The 15,262-nt window shown below is 35.7% G+C and overlaps 1 protein-coding gene across 2 annotated transcripts in view; it reads left to right on the plus strand.

Moving 5' to 3' along the window:
- The window catches only part of SLK (STE20 like kinase), a 49,246-nt gene that overhangs the window by 11,581 nt on the left and 22,403 nt on the right, over nt 1–15,262 (plus strand). For both annotated transcript variants that reach the window (XM_066555179.1, XM_066555180.1), the window contains exons 2-6: nt 9,064–9,228; nt 11,561–11,609; nt 12,029–12,178; nt 14,624–14,696; nt 14,908–15,102. In XM_066555179.1, the coding sequence (XP_066411276.1) occupies nt 9,064–9,228; nt 11,561–11,609; nt 12,029–12,178; nt 14,624–14,696; nt 14,908–15,102 (632 nt within the window). The remainder of the gene's footprint in view (nt 1–9,063; nt 9,229–11,560; nt 11,610–12,028; nt 12,179–14,623; nt 14,697–14,907; nt 15,103–15,262) is intronic.

Below are 15,262 nucleotides of genomic sequence, written 5' to 3' on the forward strand. Positions count from 1 at the left end.
AAATAATTTTATCAAGTTATGCAATTATTCCCATGGCCATTTGTGTTTATCAGTAGCATTCTAGGTAAATTCTGAACAAATTACACCAGTCAGTAAAATGTCAAACAGCAAGTGCATGGAACATGAGAATTTTAAAAATACCATCAGTAGCATGCTTCTAAATTAAAATTTCGTTTGAGAATTGCTGATAAGTAATAGGATTTGCATTCATATAGTTTCTCAGAGTAGTCAATTTTCTTAATTGTTTAGTTGTTTAAATTCAACAATTAAAAAAACCCCAACAAACCAAACAGTTAATCTGAAAGGCAGCATCAGAAAGCAGCATATTCCACTACAGTGTTGAATATGAATGAAGTTCATTTGCAGAACCCAGGGTGCTATTTTTGTGGTACTTGAATAGCCAGTTGTCAAGGAATACCAAATGTTTATTGAGAAGGCTCTTTCTCATCTCTTGAGATATTGTACTTGCAGCACAAAGGTAGCCAGCTTATCTAAGCTGTGTGAGGCACCTTTTGAAATTTCATTTTGTGCTTGTGAGGTACTGTGAAACTTTAGGGTCAGGATTTCCAGCACAAGAGAAACTACTGTCAAGTTGTAGACTGTACTAGCATTAAATAGCATATACCAGCAGAATGAATTTAATAATTAATAAAGTTCATTATAGTAGGACTGACTTGAAAATAACTTGTTTACATTACAGAGTGCTGAATGACACTAGCTTAATTGTTGATTTCTTTGTTGTTGTTGCTGTCTTTGCAGTTGGTTTCTGTTAGATTGCCTTAGAGATGGTATGTAAGGAATGAATGAGTCCCTGCTAGAATTCTAAATTTTATTTTTAAAACATATAAATACTATAAATAGAATATGAATTAGTTTCTGTAACAATTTCACTTAGAACTGAGGGATAATGATGTACAGCTTTTTAGTTGAAACTTTTTAAAGCTACTCTACTTCTATCTTTTACTCCTTCAGAAATAGAGGAAGTTTCATTTTAACAGACTAGTTTATGTGTGAAGCAACAGAATATATGCTTTGATAGTTTTGCAATAGTTGTTGCCAGTTTCAGTGTAGTATTTATGTATTGTCTCATTTCCTTTCCCTCTGCTACAACCGTATCTCTTTGTAAAACACTAAATCTCAAACTGCCTATATAGTTTATGTTTTTCTCTTAAAACATATGAAGTATTCCCTTAAAACATATGAAGTGTTCATTTTAGGAGGGCAAAGAATGAAAAGGGGTGATGATGCTTCATTCATCTTGTTTAATTTAATCTTTCCCCTCTGGCTATTTAGCTGTGTTTGTTGTGAAATTTGAACATGGCTCACACTTCAGTATCAAATTATACAAAACCTTTTCTTAAATTTGCCGTATATTTGAGCTATAAGATGTTTACACTTTAAATGACAGTTAAGTTACATCTGTTATAGGTCATCATTTTCTCCAATAGATATATAAAATAAATTGTCTTAGTGCTGGTCTTTTAATGCCTTCCTTCTGCTATGTGAAATGTAGAGTTTTTAATAATATTCTTTTTTTGACAGCAAGTTTTTTTAACCTAATGACTATGCCACATTGCATTTCTGGGACTATGTAGTTCCCCTAGTAACATGTCAGAAGGCCTTTGTTGAAGGGTTCTTAAAGCCCAAAGAAATTGTCATTTTTCTTTCTTTATTATGTTGTTGACTTGTTGATATCCAGTTGGGAAGGACAGAATTTTCCATGCTCAAGTCAGATGCTCTGTTTTTTTCCTGTTTTGTCGTAATGAATGGCTGTGCTGGGTCAGCAAACAGCTGTAGCCATCTTGCATCTGATCTGGCTAAAAAGCTCTGGGCAAAGCAGTTTTGTTTTGTAATTTAACTCTGAGGAACTGTGGGTTGACTGAGCCACTCTATGTAAAAAAAAAAGAACAAAAAAGTAAAAAAAGGAGTGTAGTAGATCTATACTTGTACATCTGTGGATGTACACTAGTCTGCAAAGTGTGAGTAAACAAAATTACTTGGTGCTCATGAAGCCAAAAGACTCTGAGGTGTCTGTGTCTGGAGAAGGCTGCAGTGAGCTTCAGCTGCTCCAAATGTCTCCTTGGGAAAGGGGTTAGCAGGAGGAATGCTGGCTCTGAGCTCCAGTGAACTAAAGCTCCTTACAGATGTTAATGATTAGAAACAAGATTACAGCAAAAAGTTCCCAGATGAAGGACTTGGAAGTTTTTTAAGTCCTACGTTCAGACAAATCATAAAATAATCAAAAGCAAAACATAAAATTCTCAACCTGGCAGTAGGATAATTTTCTGATAAAACCACAGTCTGTACACAGCTTCAACTCTGACTTCTTGTTTGTCTTAATTGTAGGGAACAGCTGAAGTTAGTAATTATGGTGTGATTAAAAATTATTTCTTGATAACCTTGTTTCTTGGAAGCACTCCTAATTACATCATTTGGAATAAAGGTGTGTTTATTATTGGAATAGACTGAATTTTAAGCTGTAGTCACTAAAATGAATTCGTAAGCATTAAGCATTGTGTTGGTTTTTTCCTTAATGAAACAAAACCAAAGAAATAACTGTGGGATATTTGTAATGCAAGATGAAGATCCACTGTGTTACTGTCTTTCTGGGAGGTTTAAGTTAGTTTGGGGCTGTCATTGCTGCTGGATAAAACTCAGAACCTCTGCCAGCAACTGTTAGTGTCCTCTGCAGGGGAAAGATACTGGCAAAGCAGCTTAGCGCTCTGGGGATAAATCTCAATTTGTCACACCTCCCTCTTCTCAAATTCAGGAGTTGATTGCAATGCAGTATTGTGTGTTTCAATGCTGCTTTAGCAAGTAGGATGTACAGTTATTATAAGTGAATTTTGGGAAAAAATGCCACTCCTTTGCACATACACCTCTGATACCACCTAATGCTTTAGTTACGAATGCTTTCCCAGTATTGTCAGCTGGTTTTCCCTGTTGCTTTTATGAAAGCCATCATGCAGCAAGAGAAGGGAAAATAAGATGTGTTATTATAGAACAGCATAGCTGTTTTTTTCTTGCCGGTGTTTAGCAATTTTTTCTTATTTTTTACTCTGTGTTTTACATGTATTTGCTTAAGTAAGAATTATGCTGAAATCTGATATCTTCTGTTAAGTTCACTGTAAAGGATTTTTTCAGTTATTTTGCACATATTTGCCAGTTCAGCTCATATACTCCTCAAAGATGAATATAAGTATTCTTCTAATTTCAGTGGCACAAAGCATGAGCAACCAGGATGGAAACTCTACTTAGCTAGTACACAAAATACCACAGAATTAATGAGAATACTTAGTGGGAAACATGAGGTTAAACATGAAAATTATATTTCATACCACTCCCAAAAATAACTTGTGGAATCCTCAGAAACCAACTGTGGAGGAAGCAGAAGAACCTCAGTAAGTACGAAGTACAAGGATAATGTTAAAAGAGTGAAGTTGTCATGGAAACAGCTCCCAAACGAGCGTAGCCACAAAGGCAACAGCAGACCACAGGATCATAAAGATGCTTCAGCAGTCAGGGATGAACCCTGGCCTCCACTTTCGTAGGAGGAGCATTTGCTTGTAGGAAACAGAGGCACTTTTATCTGTATTTCTATTTCAGGGGTTGTTGGTTTTTGGTTTTTGGTGGGGGTTTTTTTGTTGTTGTTGTTTGGTTGGTTTTTTTCCCCAGCATTAAACAGAGAAACTGAATTTAATTAAGCAGAAGAAACTGTATAGTAGGGTAGCTGTGATACGTTGTGCAGGCTGGGAAAATGTTTGGCTGATCAGCTGTAGTTCAAGGGTGTATCATCTTCTTTGGGAGAGAGTTCATTTCATTAACTTTTGAATAAATCTTCTGTATCCGTCATTTCAACAAGTTTCAGCAGGTTTAACTGAAGTTAGCTGGTTTTTAATTCCTTGGGCCAAGCATATCTATAATTAAACAAGAAATTGAAATGATCTCTCTTTTAAAAATTTATTACTACTGCATTTTCAAACATCTCGCAGTGAAGATTGTTGCAAAAAACAACTTCTTTGAAATGACTGACTCATCTTAATTTCCAGAAGTCTGTGGAGGTTGCTGTCTTCTTCATTGGCTGAACTTGTGTTTTATTGATAAAACTGGTTTAATATTGCAAGAGTAGCTATTTGCTCTTGAATTCAAACTGATACTTTAATTACATTTTTTAACATTTAATGTTAGAATTAATGCTTCCTTTTATCTAAGGTAACTTCTAAAATTCACTGATGAACAACACCTTTCCATGTTTTTGAAAAGAAATTTGAACACTTGATACTGGTCAATCATTTAAGGTTTTTTTAGTTTCAAAATGTACAGGACATTGTTAATTATGTTATAGGAGACTTTGACAAAACAAAAGTCCACTGTAGTTGTTTCAGTAGGCCACACTACTGCTTATATTTTTATTTGATAGAGCTGTTAAAATTTAAAATGAGAGCAATTTTTTTTCCTTAATTCATATGTTCTAAGAAAGATTGAAATCTCTGCTCTGTGGTAGCTCAGAGAAACAGCTCCTGCCTTTGTGTTGTACAAGGCCAGCCTTTCAGTACTGATTACCCAGGCACTGTCAGAAAATTTATGTGGAGCTAGATCTTACAATCCCAATTTTACACAAAAGTGGAGCTTTTTATGTGGGGAAAAAACATCTTTTGCTGAATAGGGATGTGTATATTTTTCCCCTTTTGACAACTTTGATGATCCATGATTGTGACTATATGGTTTTGTTGAGAAGAATGAGTCAGAAAGGAAAAGCTTCTTAATTGATTTGTTTTGCTGCCTGCAAAACATGCAGTGAGGTTATGTAACATCTCACAAGAGATCAGGCATCAGGAGGAAAGGTGATGAACAATTTTCTATCTCATATCTCAGCTTTGCTCCTGGCTGGCTGAGCAAGAGGTAAAGGATGTACTTAACTTTTTTTCAGTTGTAAATATTGTTTAATTTTTGAAGCTGCATTGCAGAGGAGATGCACAGTTGGGAAGGAAGCATTTGCTGGTGATCCGAAACTGAAACAGCTCCTCACAAGCAAGGCTGAAACTTCATATTGGTCATCAGAAGATGAAAGGCTATGTGTTATCTCTGAGCTGTAATCCCATTACTGTGGAGCAGTAGCTCTGCTCTCCCTGCTGTCCAGGGCTGGGAATATGCAACTTCTTGGCCTGGTGCCCGGATAGTAAACTACCTTTTAATATTCTGCTGTCAGTCTCTTCACAAAGCTTCTGCCTCTAGAACTTACAGTTAGTTATATGATACCCCGTGCAAAAATCCAGCATTGTTAGGGTGGAGTCACTAATTTCACATTCTTGTAGGGCCTGGTTTTGTGTGGAATGGTTATTCTTCTTTCTTGAGACGTTTTCAGATTTCTGCAATGCATTTGTGCATTAGATGTACATTGCCATTCCAGTAAGGGATATAGGTTCAGACATATTCATTTGCAAGTGGTAATTTTTAAGATGATTTAATCTATACAAGCCTGCAATCCATCTTTTTCAAAGTATTTAACTTAGAATTAAGTGTGCTTTTCTGTGCATTGACAGCTGATGAGACTGTGCCATACCTTACAAGAAGTATGCTGTAACATACAGCAGGTTATTTCCTTGTGCATTTCTTCTCCTTAAGTTAAAATATTTGCTGTAGTAACCTTCAATACATAATCCAAATAGGAGTTTTACTGGAAGGATTGCAGTATTTGTGTGTTGTTGCATGTAACAGTTAATAATTTCCATGTCATCTTGCATTAGTCACGTCTTGAGGGAATGAGTTATTCCAATTTGCTTTTCATCTATTATGTATGTATCTTTTGAAAAGATCAAATTTTGTTAATGAATCCTTCTACCCCTTTCTTCCTTGTCTGCACATAACCATTGAAAATGCCGGTTTGGATTTCTTAGCATAGGACTGAGGTTTAAGTCACTTAATCCTAGACACAGAATCAAATGTATTTAAGCAGAGCATTTGGAATAAATTGAATTATTAGTTGAGAGCTAAAATACAGGAAGAAACTGCTGGGCTACAGCTACTCAGAAGTTCTGCACTTTCAAAATATATCCTGTAACATAAATGGCAGGTTGACTTTAATTGTTGGTGTACCCAAATGCAGAATTTCCATGTGCAAATCAGGACTGATTCTAGACAATCATTTTTCCTCTGGCTCTGACCTTTGGAGAATGTTTTGTGGAAGAAGAAAGACTTCAGCCAAAGTTTAGAAAAAACAAACATACCCACACAAAGTTGCAAGTGCTTTTTGTTCCTCCTAATCCAAAGAGGGTTTTTTTTTCACTGTACAGTACAGTGATTCATAAATCTTGTGCATGAACAGTAAAATCCTTTTCTACACAGTTGAAAAGAGCACGTTACTTACAGTAAGTCAAATAGATGGGTATTTTTCATAGAGTGCATTGTGGGGTGGAGATGACTAATGCCTTATTCAAAAAGAACTTTAAAACATATAATTTTTTTTCAGGTGTTGTTTGATGTATACTTAAAATGTTTCATCAGTCCTCAGAAATAGCCAGTGGAAATATGCTAATTCTAAAGCTTTTTTCTTTTAAGAGCTGGAAAAAAAAGTCTGGATCTAGACCTACAAAATTTTACTGTTTTGAGGCAGAACAAAGGCAAACATTTGTTTTGTTTATAATTGTTAAGATGCTCATAAAGATAATCACACTGTCTCTATAATAATTCATTATTTGTAATGAGGTGTTTTAATAGAGCTGCCACAAGGAGGAAATCGTAGAAGCATACTCAAAGCAGATTTCTAGTTACTTTAAGCAAAAGGATCTGGGAAAAATCAAAATACAAAGTGTTCTGTCAGTAGAAAAAAAAACAATATATGCTGTAAATGTAGCAAACTCCTGAGCATGTAATCATTTACACTAACTTAGCAATGCCCTTCTTGCTTAAAGGTGAAACTGAATCTGGAAGCAGTAACATGTTACCTGATGTAGATGGTTTATTTAAACAAAATACTATCGCCATTATATAGTTTGTAAGCAAATTTGTGTAAAAATTAATTTCAGCTTTATTTTTTAAGTATTTTTTTTTTTTTTAAGTGAAGAGCATGTGGCCATGCAGGCTTCAAAAAAGTCCATTTGCAGCTAGAATTTGACTTCTTTAGAAATGCTTTACAAAACATTTTTCTGCACAAGTAAAGCTACCAAGTTCAATTCTGTTGTGGTCGGACATCTGTTTCACTTTTTGTGTTTAATTTACAGTGCAGCTCTAGAATAGGAAGGTTGGTGTTTCATTCTTGCTACAAAGCATGAAACCAAAACAAATGTTGTTTGTGTTACTAAGCAGACCTTTTCCTTTTTATTATTAGAATGTGTGTTAGAAACCTTCTCAGTAGTTGGTTTTCAAATGATGTTATACAGATTACTTATCTTTGTTGTTAAACATGGGAGGGCAAATATTGAGGTTGGGAAGATTTGGTTGTTTTTTGTTTTGGAAAGAATATTGAGATAAAAAGAAATGTAATGGAAAACCTTTACCCTCAACATGAGATGAATCAGCTGGGACTATGCTTAATAAGTGTGTTTTGCTGTTACTGCTGTTTTACTGAATGTTAATATAAATGTTTATCTTTAAATATTTTATTATCTTTTGCCACATAGAGAGAATTATTTATAGCTGTGCAAGTAATAATATTTAGATCTTCAGAATTATTCTTAAGAATTCTTACTTGCTGTCTGATACCAGCTTTTTTCTGATATTGGTGTAAAGTCATTAGGTGACAAAGTTCAGGTTTTGGGATTTTTGCTGTGTCCTGTCCTGGGATCATCCCAAAATAGCTTAAGGGCCATGCACAATCCACACCAGCAGAGACATGAACTGCCTTGTGATGCTGCACATCAGAAGCTGGAATTCCCCTCGTATATCCTTGTCTGTTGCTGCTTAAGAGAGAGCCTGTGTCCCTCCTTGCCATTTAATTTCATTTGAATGTCAAAAGCTCAGTGGAGTAAGTGCAGGACTTGGATTCATGGTCTTCATGATCAATGGGTGAAGTAGACTTCAGTCCTGCACTTCCTTTATTCAGAGGTAACCACTAACAAAATAGTGTTTTTATGATGACTTGAGAAAAATACACTTGTTTGAAGTTTGCTGCAGCTTGGAATTGAGCATCCCTTCAAACATAACTTAGAAGAGAATTATTAGAGAGTGTATATAATTTTTTGTGATTAGGTTTCAGCAGTGTCCTTTTAATAAGTAGTATCTCCTGGTTTCTGAAATGTTTTGCTATTTAAATAACTCACCTGACTTGTCTGTAATTTCTTATGTTTGAAAAAAGCCAAAGAATATTTAAATGCACAGCAGAAATGCCTTTTCTTTTCCTTGGGTACCCAAAGTCTTGTTTTCCCTTTGCTTTAGTTGTTCTGCACTTGTCCCTGTCCCTGTTGTGTGGGTGAGGAGCAGTGCAGGAGAGCTGGCAGCATTTGCAGTGCCCCACCTTCCATGGCTCCCACCTGGGGAGTCCTCCCAGGCTGCTGAAGCACAGGCAGCAAAATGCCAGGCAAAGGAAGGATGGCTTGGCAGCTCCTGAAGCTGGGATACAGCATACAGCCCCTGGCTGGAGAGGAGTTCAGCTGCTGCTGCTGCAGGATCTGCTTCCCTGCCTGGCTTTGGGAGCAGCGGTGCTGCCACGACGTGGGGAGAGTCAGAAGGGCAGAAACAGAGGCTGGAGGCTCCTTGTACTCCTTGCCACTCCTTGCCTTGTGTTAATAGATGGTGTTTGAGGAGCAGCACAAAACTTCATCGTAGTAAGGCAGCAAGTATCCTGAGTTGTTGATGATAGTTTAAAGAATGTGATTAGAATTAAGTGGTTTTACATGTCTTTCATTGTTTCTTGGCCTTGAGAAAAGTTATTAAACCCTTTTTCTGCTAGATTTTATCTCCTGTATAATATGCAGGGATTCTCTTTTTGTAGAGGAGGAAACTGGAGCCTAGAAATTTGTACAGAAGTGTAAAGAGAGAGAGTTGCCTTATTTCTGGGGGTTTTTTGCTGGTGACAATTTTCTGGTGAAATTAATGTAAATGTTTGCTGTGACTTTTCTTTTACAGGCTCAGAACAAAGAAACTAAAGTTCTGGCTGCTGCAAAGGTGATAGATACTAAATCAGAAGAAGAACTTGAAGATTACATGGTGGAGATTGATATTTTAGCATCCTGTGATCATGCTAATATTGTCAAACTCCTAGATGCTTTCTACTATGAAAACAATCTGTGGGTAAGTATTTTTCTTTTTCCAAATGTTTTTTCTTATTTCAAAAGGTTATTGAAATTACACATTTTTCTTTATCAAAATATTATTTGTCAGATTTTATCTGCATTGTCACTGTTGGGATAACTACTCAGTTTCAAAACTAATTTGGAAATTGTGGGTATGACTTAGGAAATTGTCACTGCAAAACTGTGCTAGCCTGAGTCATTTGGTCGGGTGTTTGAATGTGGAAATTAGCAGTTCATTTTGTGTATTGAGAGAGTTCTCAGCTGGTGCTTATTTGTAACAACAGGACTCAGATTTCAATTACATTAGCATGATTTTAAGTGAGACTTGGAATCCACACCTGAAAAATAAATGAAGAGCTGAAAAGGTCAGCCTGTGAAGTCCATACTTTAGATGCTAGGGGGTTTATTGGCACTCCCAGGAAGGAAGGACAGTTTAGCAGGACTTGAACAGTAATTAATTTACTAAACCCTGGGTATTTGTACCTTGACGTGCAGAGTGTATGGTATGTGGGACTGCACATCCCTGCTGTGCTTGACCCTGGCTGTGTGCTTGGGTGGCTTCAGCTGTGACAAAACAGTTTGCACTTGTAGGTAATCCAGTGCAATATTTATAGCTGCTTTTGGAATGGTACAAAGAATACATGGGTTGGGTTTTTTTTAAAGAGCATGTACTTCAAAAAGGTACCTAAAACAAATAAAAGATGATTTCCTGAGAGTCTTACAAATAAGCTTTACTCTTTGAACAAATGGTGGAAGTGTAATACCTTGTTTCCTGATGCACATTTGTTTTGCTAAGCTCAAAACTTGGTGATCTCAGTGCAGAGTAAATTATTATATAAAACAGTGGAATAGTGAAAAAATTTCAGTGCATAAAGGTCAGCATGAAAGCAATTAGGCATAGAGGCACAATATGAAACTGAGTGGGTAGGCTTCACTGGCAGAATAAAGATAGAAGTAAACACTTTGAAAATAAAATTGGAGCTACATAGTTACAGTAAAATGCAGGAGCTTGTAAGCCACAAGGCTAATGATGTGGTAAATAAACAAAATTTAGTGAGGGGAAAAAAGAGAAGAATGATAGTTGGACATTAAATACATGTTTGCTTTCCAAGATTAGAAACGTGATTTCTCTAGCAAAGAGATCTTTGTCAGACCAAACTACAAATTTTAGAGAAATAAATTCTTGATGTACAAATTCCCATACTTACCTACTTGGCACACAGAAGCTTGTAAATGGAATGTTTACAGGATTTACAAAGAATTGCATTATATAATATATTTGTTGGTACCATTGCTGTGAGGATTAATTGCAATAATAATTTGAAGTATGTGAATAAGTGGTGTATATATAAATGTTGTGGTACAAGGTATACTTTGAGGTTTCCTCTTTTATCAGCAATTATACGCTGATTTTTAAATTACTCTACAGAAGAATAAAAAATAACACACTAATTCCAATCATATTGACTGTTGAGATTCTGAGAAGAAATGTTTCTTAACTCTCAGACAGTAGATTATAATTTATAATATTTAAAGTTCAAATTAAAGAAAAAAAACTACATAAGGAAGAGTGGACGTGATTCAGTCCTGGACATGATTTCCTCTTTAATGCTCTTCTCATTCTCTTTGTCTCCCCTCTTTCTCCTTTGTTTATGTTCTTTCTGTCCTTCATAGCAGCATAGTTTGTGCTCATAAATAATTGGAGTATATTTTTCTTTCAAAAGGAAACTCAGAACTGGGGATGGACTTGTTCTGGTATTATTACATTCTGGGATAAAGGCCTTGAAGTATTGTAGGCATGAATGAAAAAAAAGGAAAATTAATGTAAACATCTGAATGTAATAATTTTATTTGGCTTTTCAGAGCATTTTTTCTGTATTTTCATCTTGTCTGAAACAATATAGGAGATAGCATCAGCTACTGGAAAATCATTTAGCTCTTGGACTTTTCAGTCAGAGAGATTATAGTATAGGAGTAGAGCTTAATAACTGAGAAATGAGTTTGCAGGGATTATGTAAATCACATTACAAGGAGTAGGTTTAAGCTGACTGTATCATTATGTTTTATAAGTTTTATTATGCTATTTTATAGTTGGATTAAAACTTTTGTCTGAGGGTCTTGAGGCATTTCTCAAATGATTTGTTGAGAAGTACAGCCCTACTTTTAGCTGGGGAAGAGTACCAGTATTTTGCAGGCTAGTAAAATAACTTGATGAGGCCAAATATTCTGAAACTCTGATCTCCCAAAAATGCTCCCTTAATCAATGATTCAGCTCAGTGGAACTACTTAATTTCTAATCTCTATATTTTTTTTTATTTATTTATATACAGATCCTGATTGAATTTTGTGCAGGAGGAGCAGTAGATGCAGTAATGTTGGGTAAATAAGTTATTTCAACTAATAATAATAATAATAATAATCCTAATACCTTAAAGTGATAATATATACCGTAAGACTTATTTCATATGTGTATTGTTTTGATATGCAAATATTTTTGTAAAAGATCTGGTCTTTAGCATCTCTATGTAACACACAAAAGAACCAGTCTTTAAATCATGTAGTTTTTTCACAGTTCAGATAGGTAGGAATACATAATTCATAATGAGAAGGGGGTTGGATTCAAGGAATAAAATCTTTACTGGAAGGAGCAAGTATTCTAAGAGAGAATTTTTTTCTCACATGTGATGCTTAGAATCTGTCAGATTAATTAGTTTCCCCATATGTTCCTATAGGGTTTGCTATGAACATGTAACATAAAATGCAAAAATGTTGTGATTATTTCTGTCTCTCTCTTGTAGAGCTTGAAAGGCCGTTAACAGAGCCACAGATCAAAGTGGTGTGCAGGCAGACACTGGAAGCACTGAACTACTTGCATGAGAATAAGATCATCCACAGAGATCTAAAAGCTGGCAATATTCTTTTCACATTAGATGGAGACATTAAACTAGGTAAGCACGTTGCAAATAAAACTCTTTCCTGGAACTTGGCATGGTCTTTTAATTGTATTTTCCTTAAGCTGCAGTTTGTCAAGGTTCAATATTTACCTACTGAAGTACCAATCTAACAATGAGAGGTTTTTCAGAAGCAAGTGGTTTGGTGCTATCAAGGAAGAAAAAACAAAGCAAAAAAACTTGAGCAAATATCCTGACTCTACTTATGACATCCTTCATAATTCAAAATCAGCACAAGAAGTCATCATAGATCTTGCTGTTTCTTAGTATAAAGTTCCTGATTATACTTACCTTCACTGTGATAGCATCAGAACTTCCCTTTGAAGTTACTAGTTTGGAAAGGGAACATTCTTCACAGCCAGCAAAAAGCAGTACCTTGTACTGTTGTCTCTTCCTTTGAGAGAGATGTAATAATCTGAATCATCCAGCTTAGTTTTTCTATTCCTTTTTCAATTGTTTGTTGCACTAAAATTAAGACAGAACAGTCTGGAACAAAATACAGCTTACTATTGTTGATTTCTGGGTTTTTTTAAATGTAAGTTTAAGCAGTCATCCACATTTTTAGTCTGATGAGGATTCCTCCATGCAGAACTGACAAAGGGCTGCTGGTGGTGAATAGCATCCTTTCATTCAGCCAGGAAAGGGCAGGAATTATCTGGATCCACTTTGTTTCAGGGGAAAATGTGTATAAGCTGTCAGCCTTTGCAGTGCCTCTACCCATGGCATAGTTCCATGACATCCCTGCCCACGCTCAGGTTTCAAAGCCTTCCCTCTGCATGGGATCAGTTTGATCAGTTGTATTTCTTTGAATGCACCGAGGGCAGAGGTAAGGAAAATCAGAATACTGCCACAGGGAACCAGGGCTCTAAATTTGCAGCCTTGATACAGACTTTCCTTTTAAATGTAAGCAAGATGTGTCCAAATTCAGGAATATATCTCCTGCCTAACTCATATTGATCACGTCTCAGCAAGGTACTGTGTACCTTCTCTATGAGAAACTGAGAATATTTAAGAATCTGCTTTGCTGTATTGATCAGTTCAGTGTGATTGTGCTTTTCCATGGATGCCTTCTGTACAAGATTATTCCTTGTACACACAGTCCTTGCATCTGGCTTTCTTTTAGTCTGCAGAGTACATGTAACTTTACTGGTGCAGCTTTTCTTTGGAGCCAGAACATTTAGTGATGCACATGGGGTCATAGGCCTGATGTGTAAATGTAATGGAACCACTGTCTTAGTTTCTTGGCACTGCTGTAAAAGAAACCACGGATCACAGCAGGAGTCTCATGGTCAGAGAGAATAATTTGTTTCAGTTCATCTCCTCACATGACCTGGCTTCTCCTCATACAGACTTGGAACTACTTTAAGATTTTGTCAAGCTTAGCTGGTATACATCACCTTGCAGGCTGTCAAGATACTACTTAACAGTTTAGACCACAGGAGATTTCTTTCTCACGTGCATTTGGTGATGCATTCAGGTTTGCTAATTAAGATTTCTAAAAAAAGACTTGATGTAATTATGAAAAATGTACAGCATCCTTTGAAGGAGCATTTTACTCCTTATAAACTACTTGTAATTGGATTGTTACACAAAGAAATGTATAATTCCTTTTTTTACAGATGTGTGAATGGCAAGTAAATTTCTTTTATTGAACCAATAGATTTTAGTCCTGTTTTTTTTTTCCCAGAGTAAAATTAGACTACTCACGTATTGAGCCCATCAAGTGATTTTGTACAGATTACAGATGGCAACATATGGCTCTTTGTCCCTTTGCTTTAATCTCTAGATCTTCATTAACAAAATTATGTCTGTTATAAGCATATAATACTTATTTAAATGTCTTTTTTTAAGAGTGAGAGATATAGTGCTTTATAGATAACTAATTGCAAAGAGGTAAAATGTTTTTTGGGTAGATACTAATGAAGAGTATACATGCAAGCTTTCAAGTATTTTTTATAAAATCAAAAATCATGTGGAAAGAAACCTGTAAGATGAAGAGGAAATGTAACTTTGTGAAAATTTGAGTCCTGAAATTTAAAATTGAATGATTTGTTGAATTAATGAGACAGTTGGTGCCATGTTTGATGAATACAGACTTCATAGGCTAAAGAAATTAATTTCTACTTAAAGGAATATGTAATGCACTTTTTCCTGTAGTAAATACATATTTTGCTTCTGTCCCATACAGCCCAACAGTAGCCTTATGGTTTGGGGTTTTTTTTAAGAAATGTAGAATATGTTTTATTTAAGGTCTTTCATTATAAATGCTATAAAACCTTGTCACTCAGCTATCAGAGCACAAATATTTTTACCTCACTTTGAATTTTTAATACTGAATGTGTGCTCTGGAATATACACCATTTTAAATGACAATTGTAAATAAAAAGAAATATAGTATGCTTTCCACCACCCTATTAGTAATGTTTTACGGTTTGCTTTAAGCGGATTTTGGAGTATCAGCTAAAAACACCAGAACAATACAAAGAAGAGACTCCTTTATTGGCACACCATATTGGTAAGTGCACTCTTTTGCTGACTTTTTTGTATTAACTAGTATCTTAATGTTACTTTTAATTTGATATTACAAGCTTGATGGGTACTGTGTAAATCTACTGATGGTGGAATGTGCTTCTAGCAATGCTTCAGTGAACATCTGTGTTTAGAACTGTTCTCAGAACACATCAAAAAGCATTTTCTCATCTGGAACTTTGTTGCTCTCTTTGCAGGATGGCTCCAGAAGTAGTAATGTGTGAGACCTCTAAAGACAGACCATATGATTACAAGGCTGATATCTGGTCTCTTGGCATTACTTTAATAGAAATGGCTCAAATAGAGCCACCTCACCATGAACTGAATCCGATGCGAGTGCTGCTGAAAATCGCAAAATCTGACCCGCCAACATTGGCACAGCCTTCAAAATGGTTTGTGTTTTACTGACTTTAGCTTTCCCACCCCAGTGTAAGGCACTCCAAGTCATTTGTTTGCTAAATTTGATGAGCACAGCCCTGTTGAAGTTCGTGGTGTAGCTTTATGCATTAAGGCACACCCATACAATCCCAATATATGTTTGTACATGGGTGT

Source organism: Molothrus aeneus, chromosome 8 (genome assembly GCF_037042795.1).
Source record: "Molothrus aeneus isolate 106 chromosome 8, BPBGC_Maene_1.0, whole genome shotgun sequence".
NCBI classification, from domain to species: domain Eukaryota; kingdom Metazoa; phylum Chordata; class Aves; order Passeriformes; family Icteridae; genus Molothrus; species Molothrus aeneus.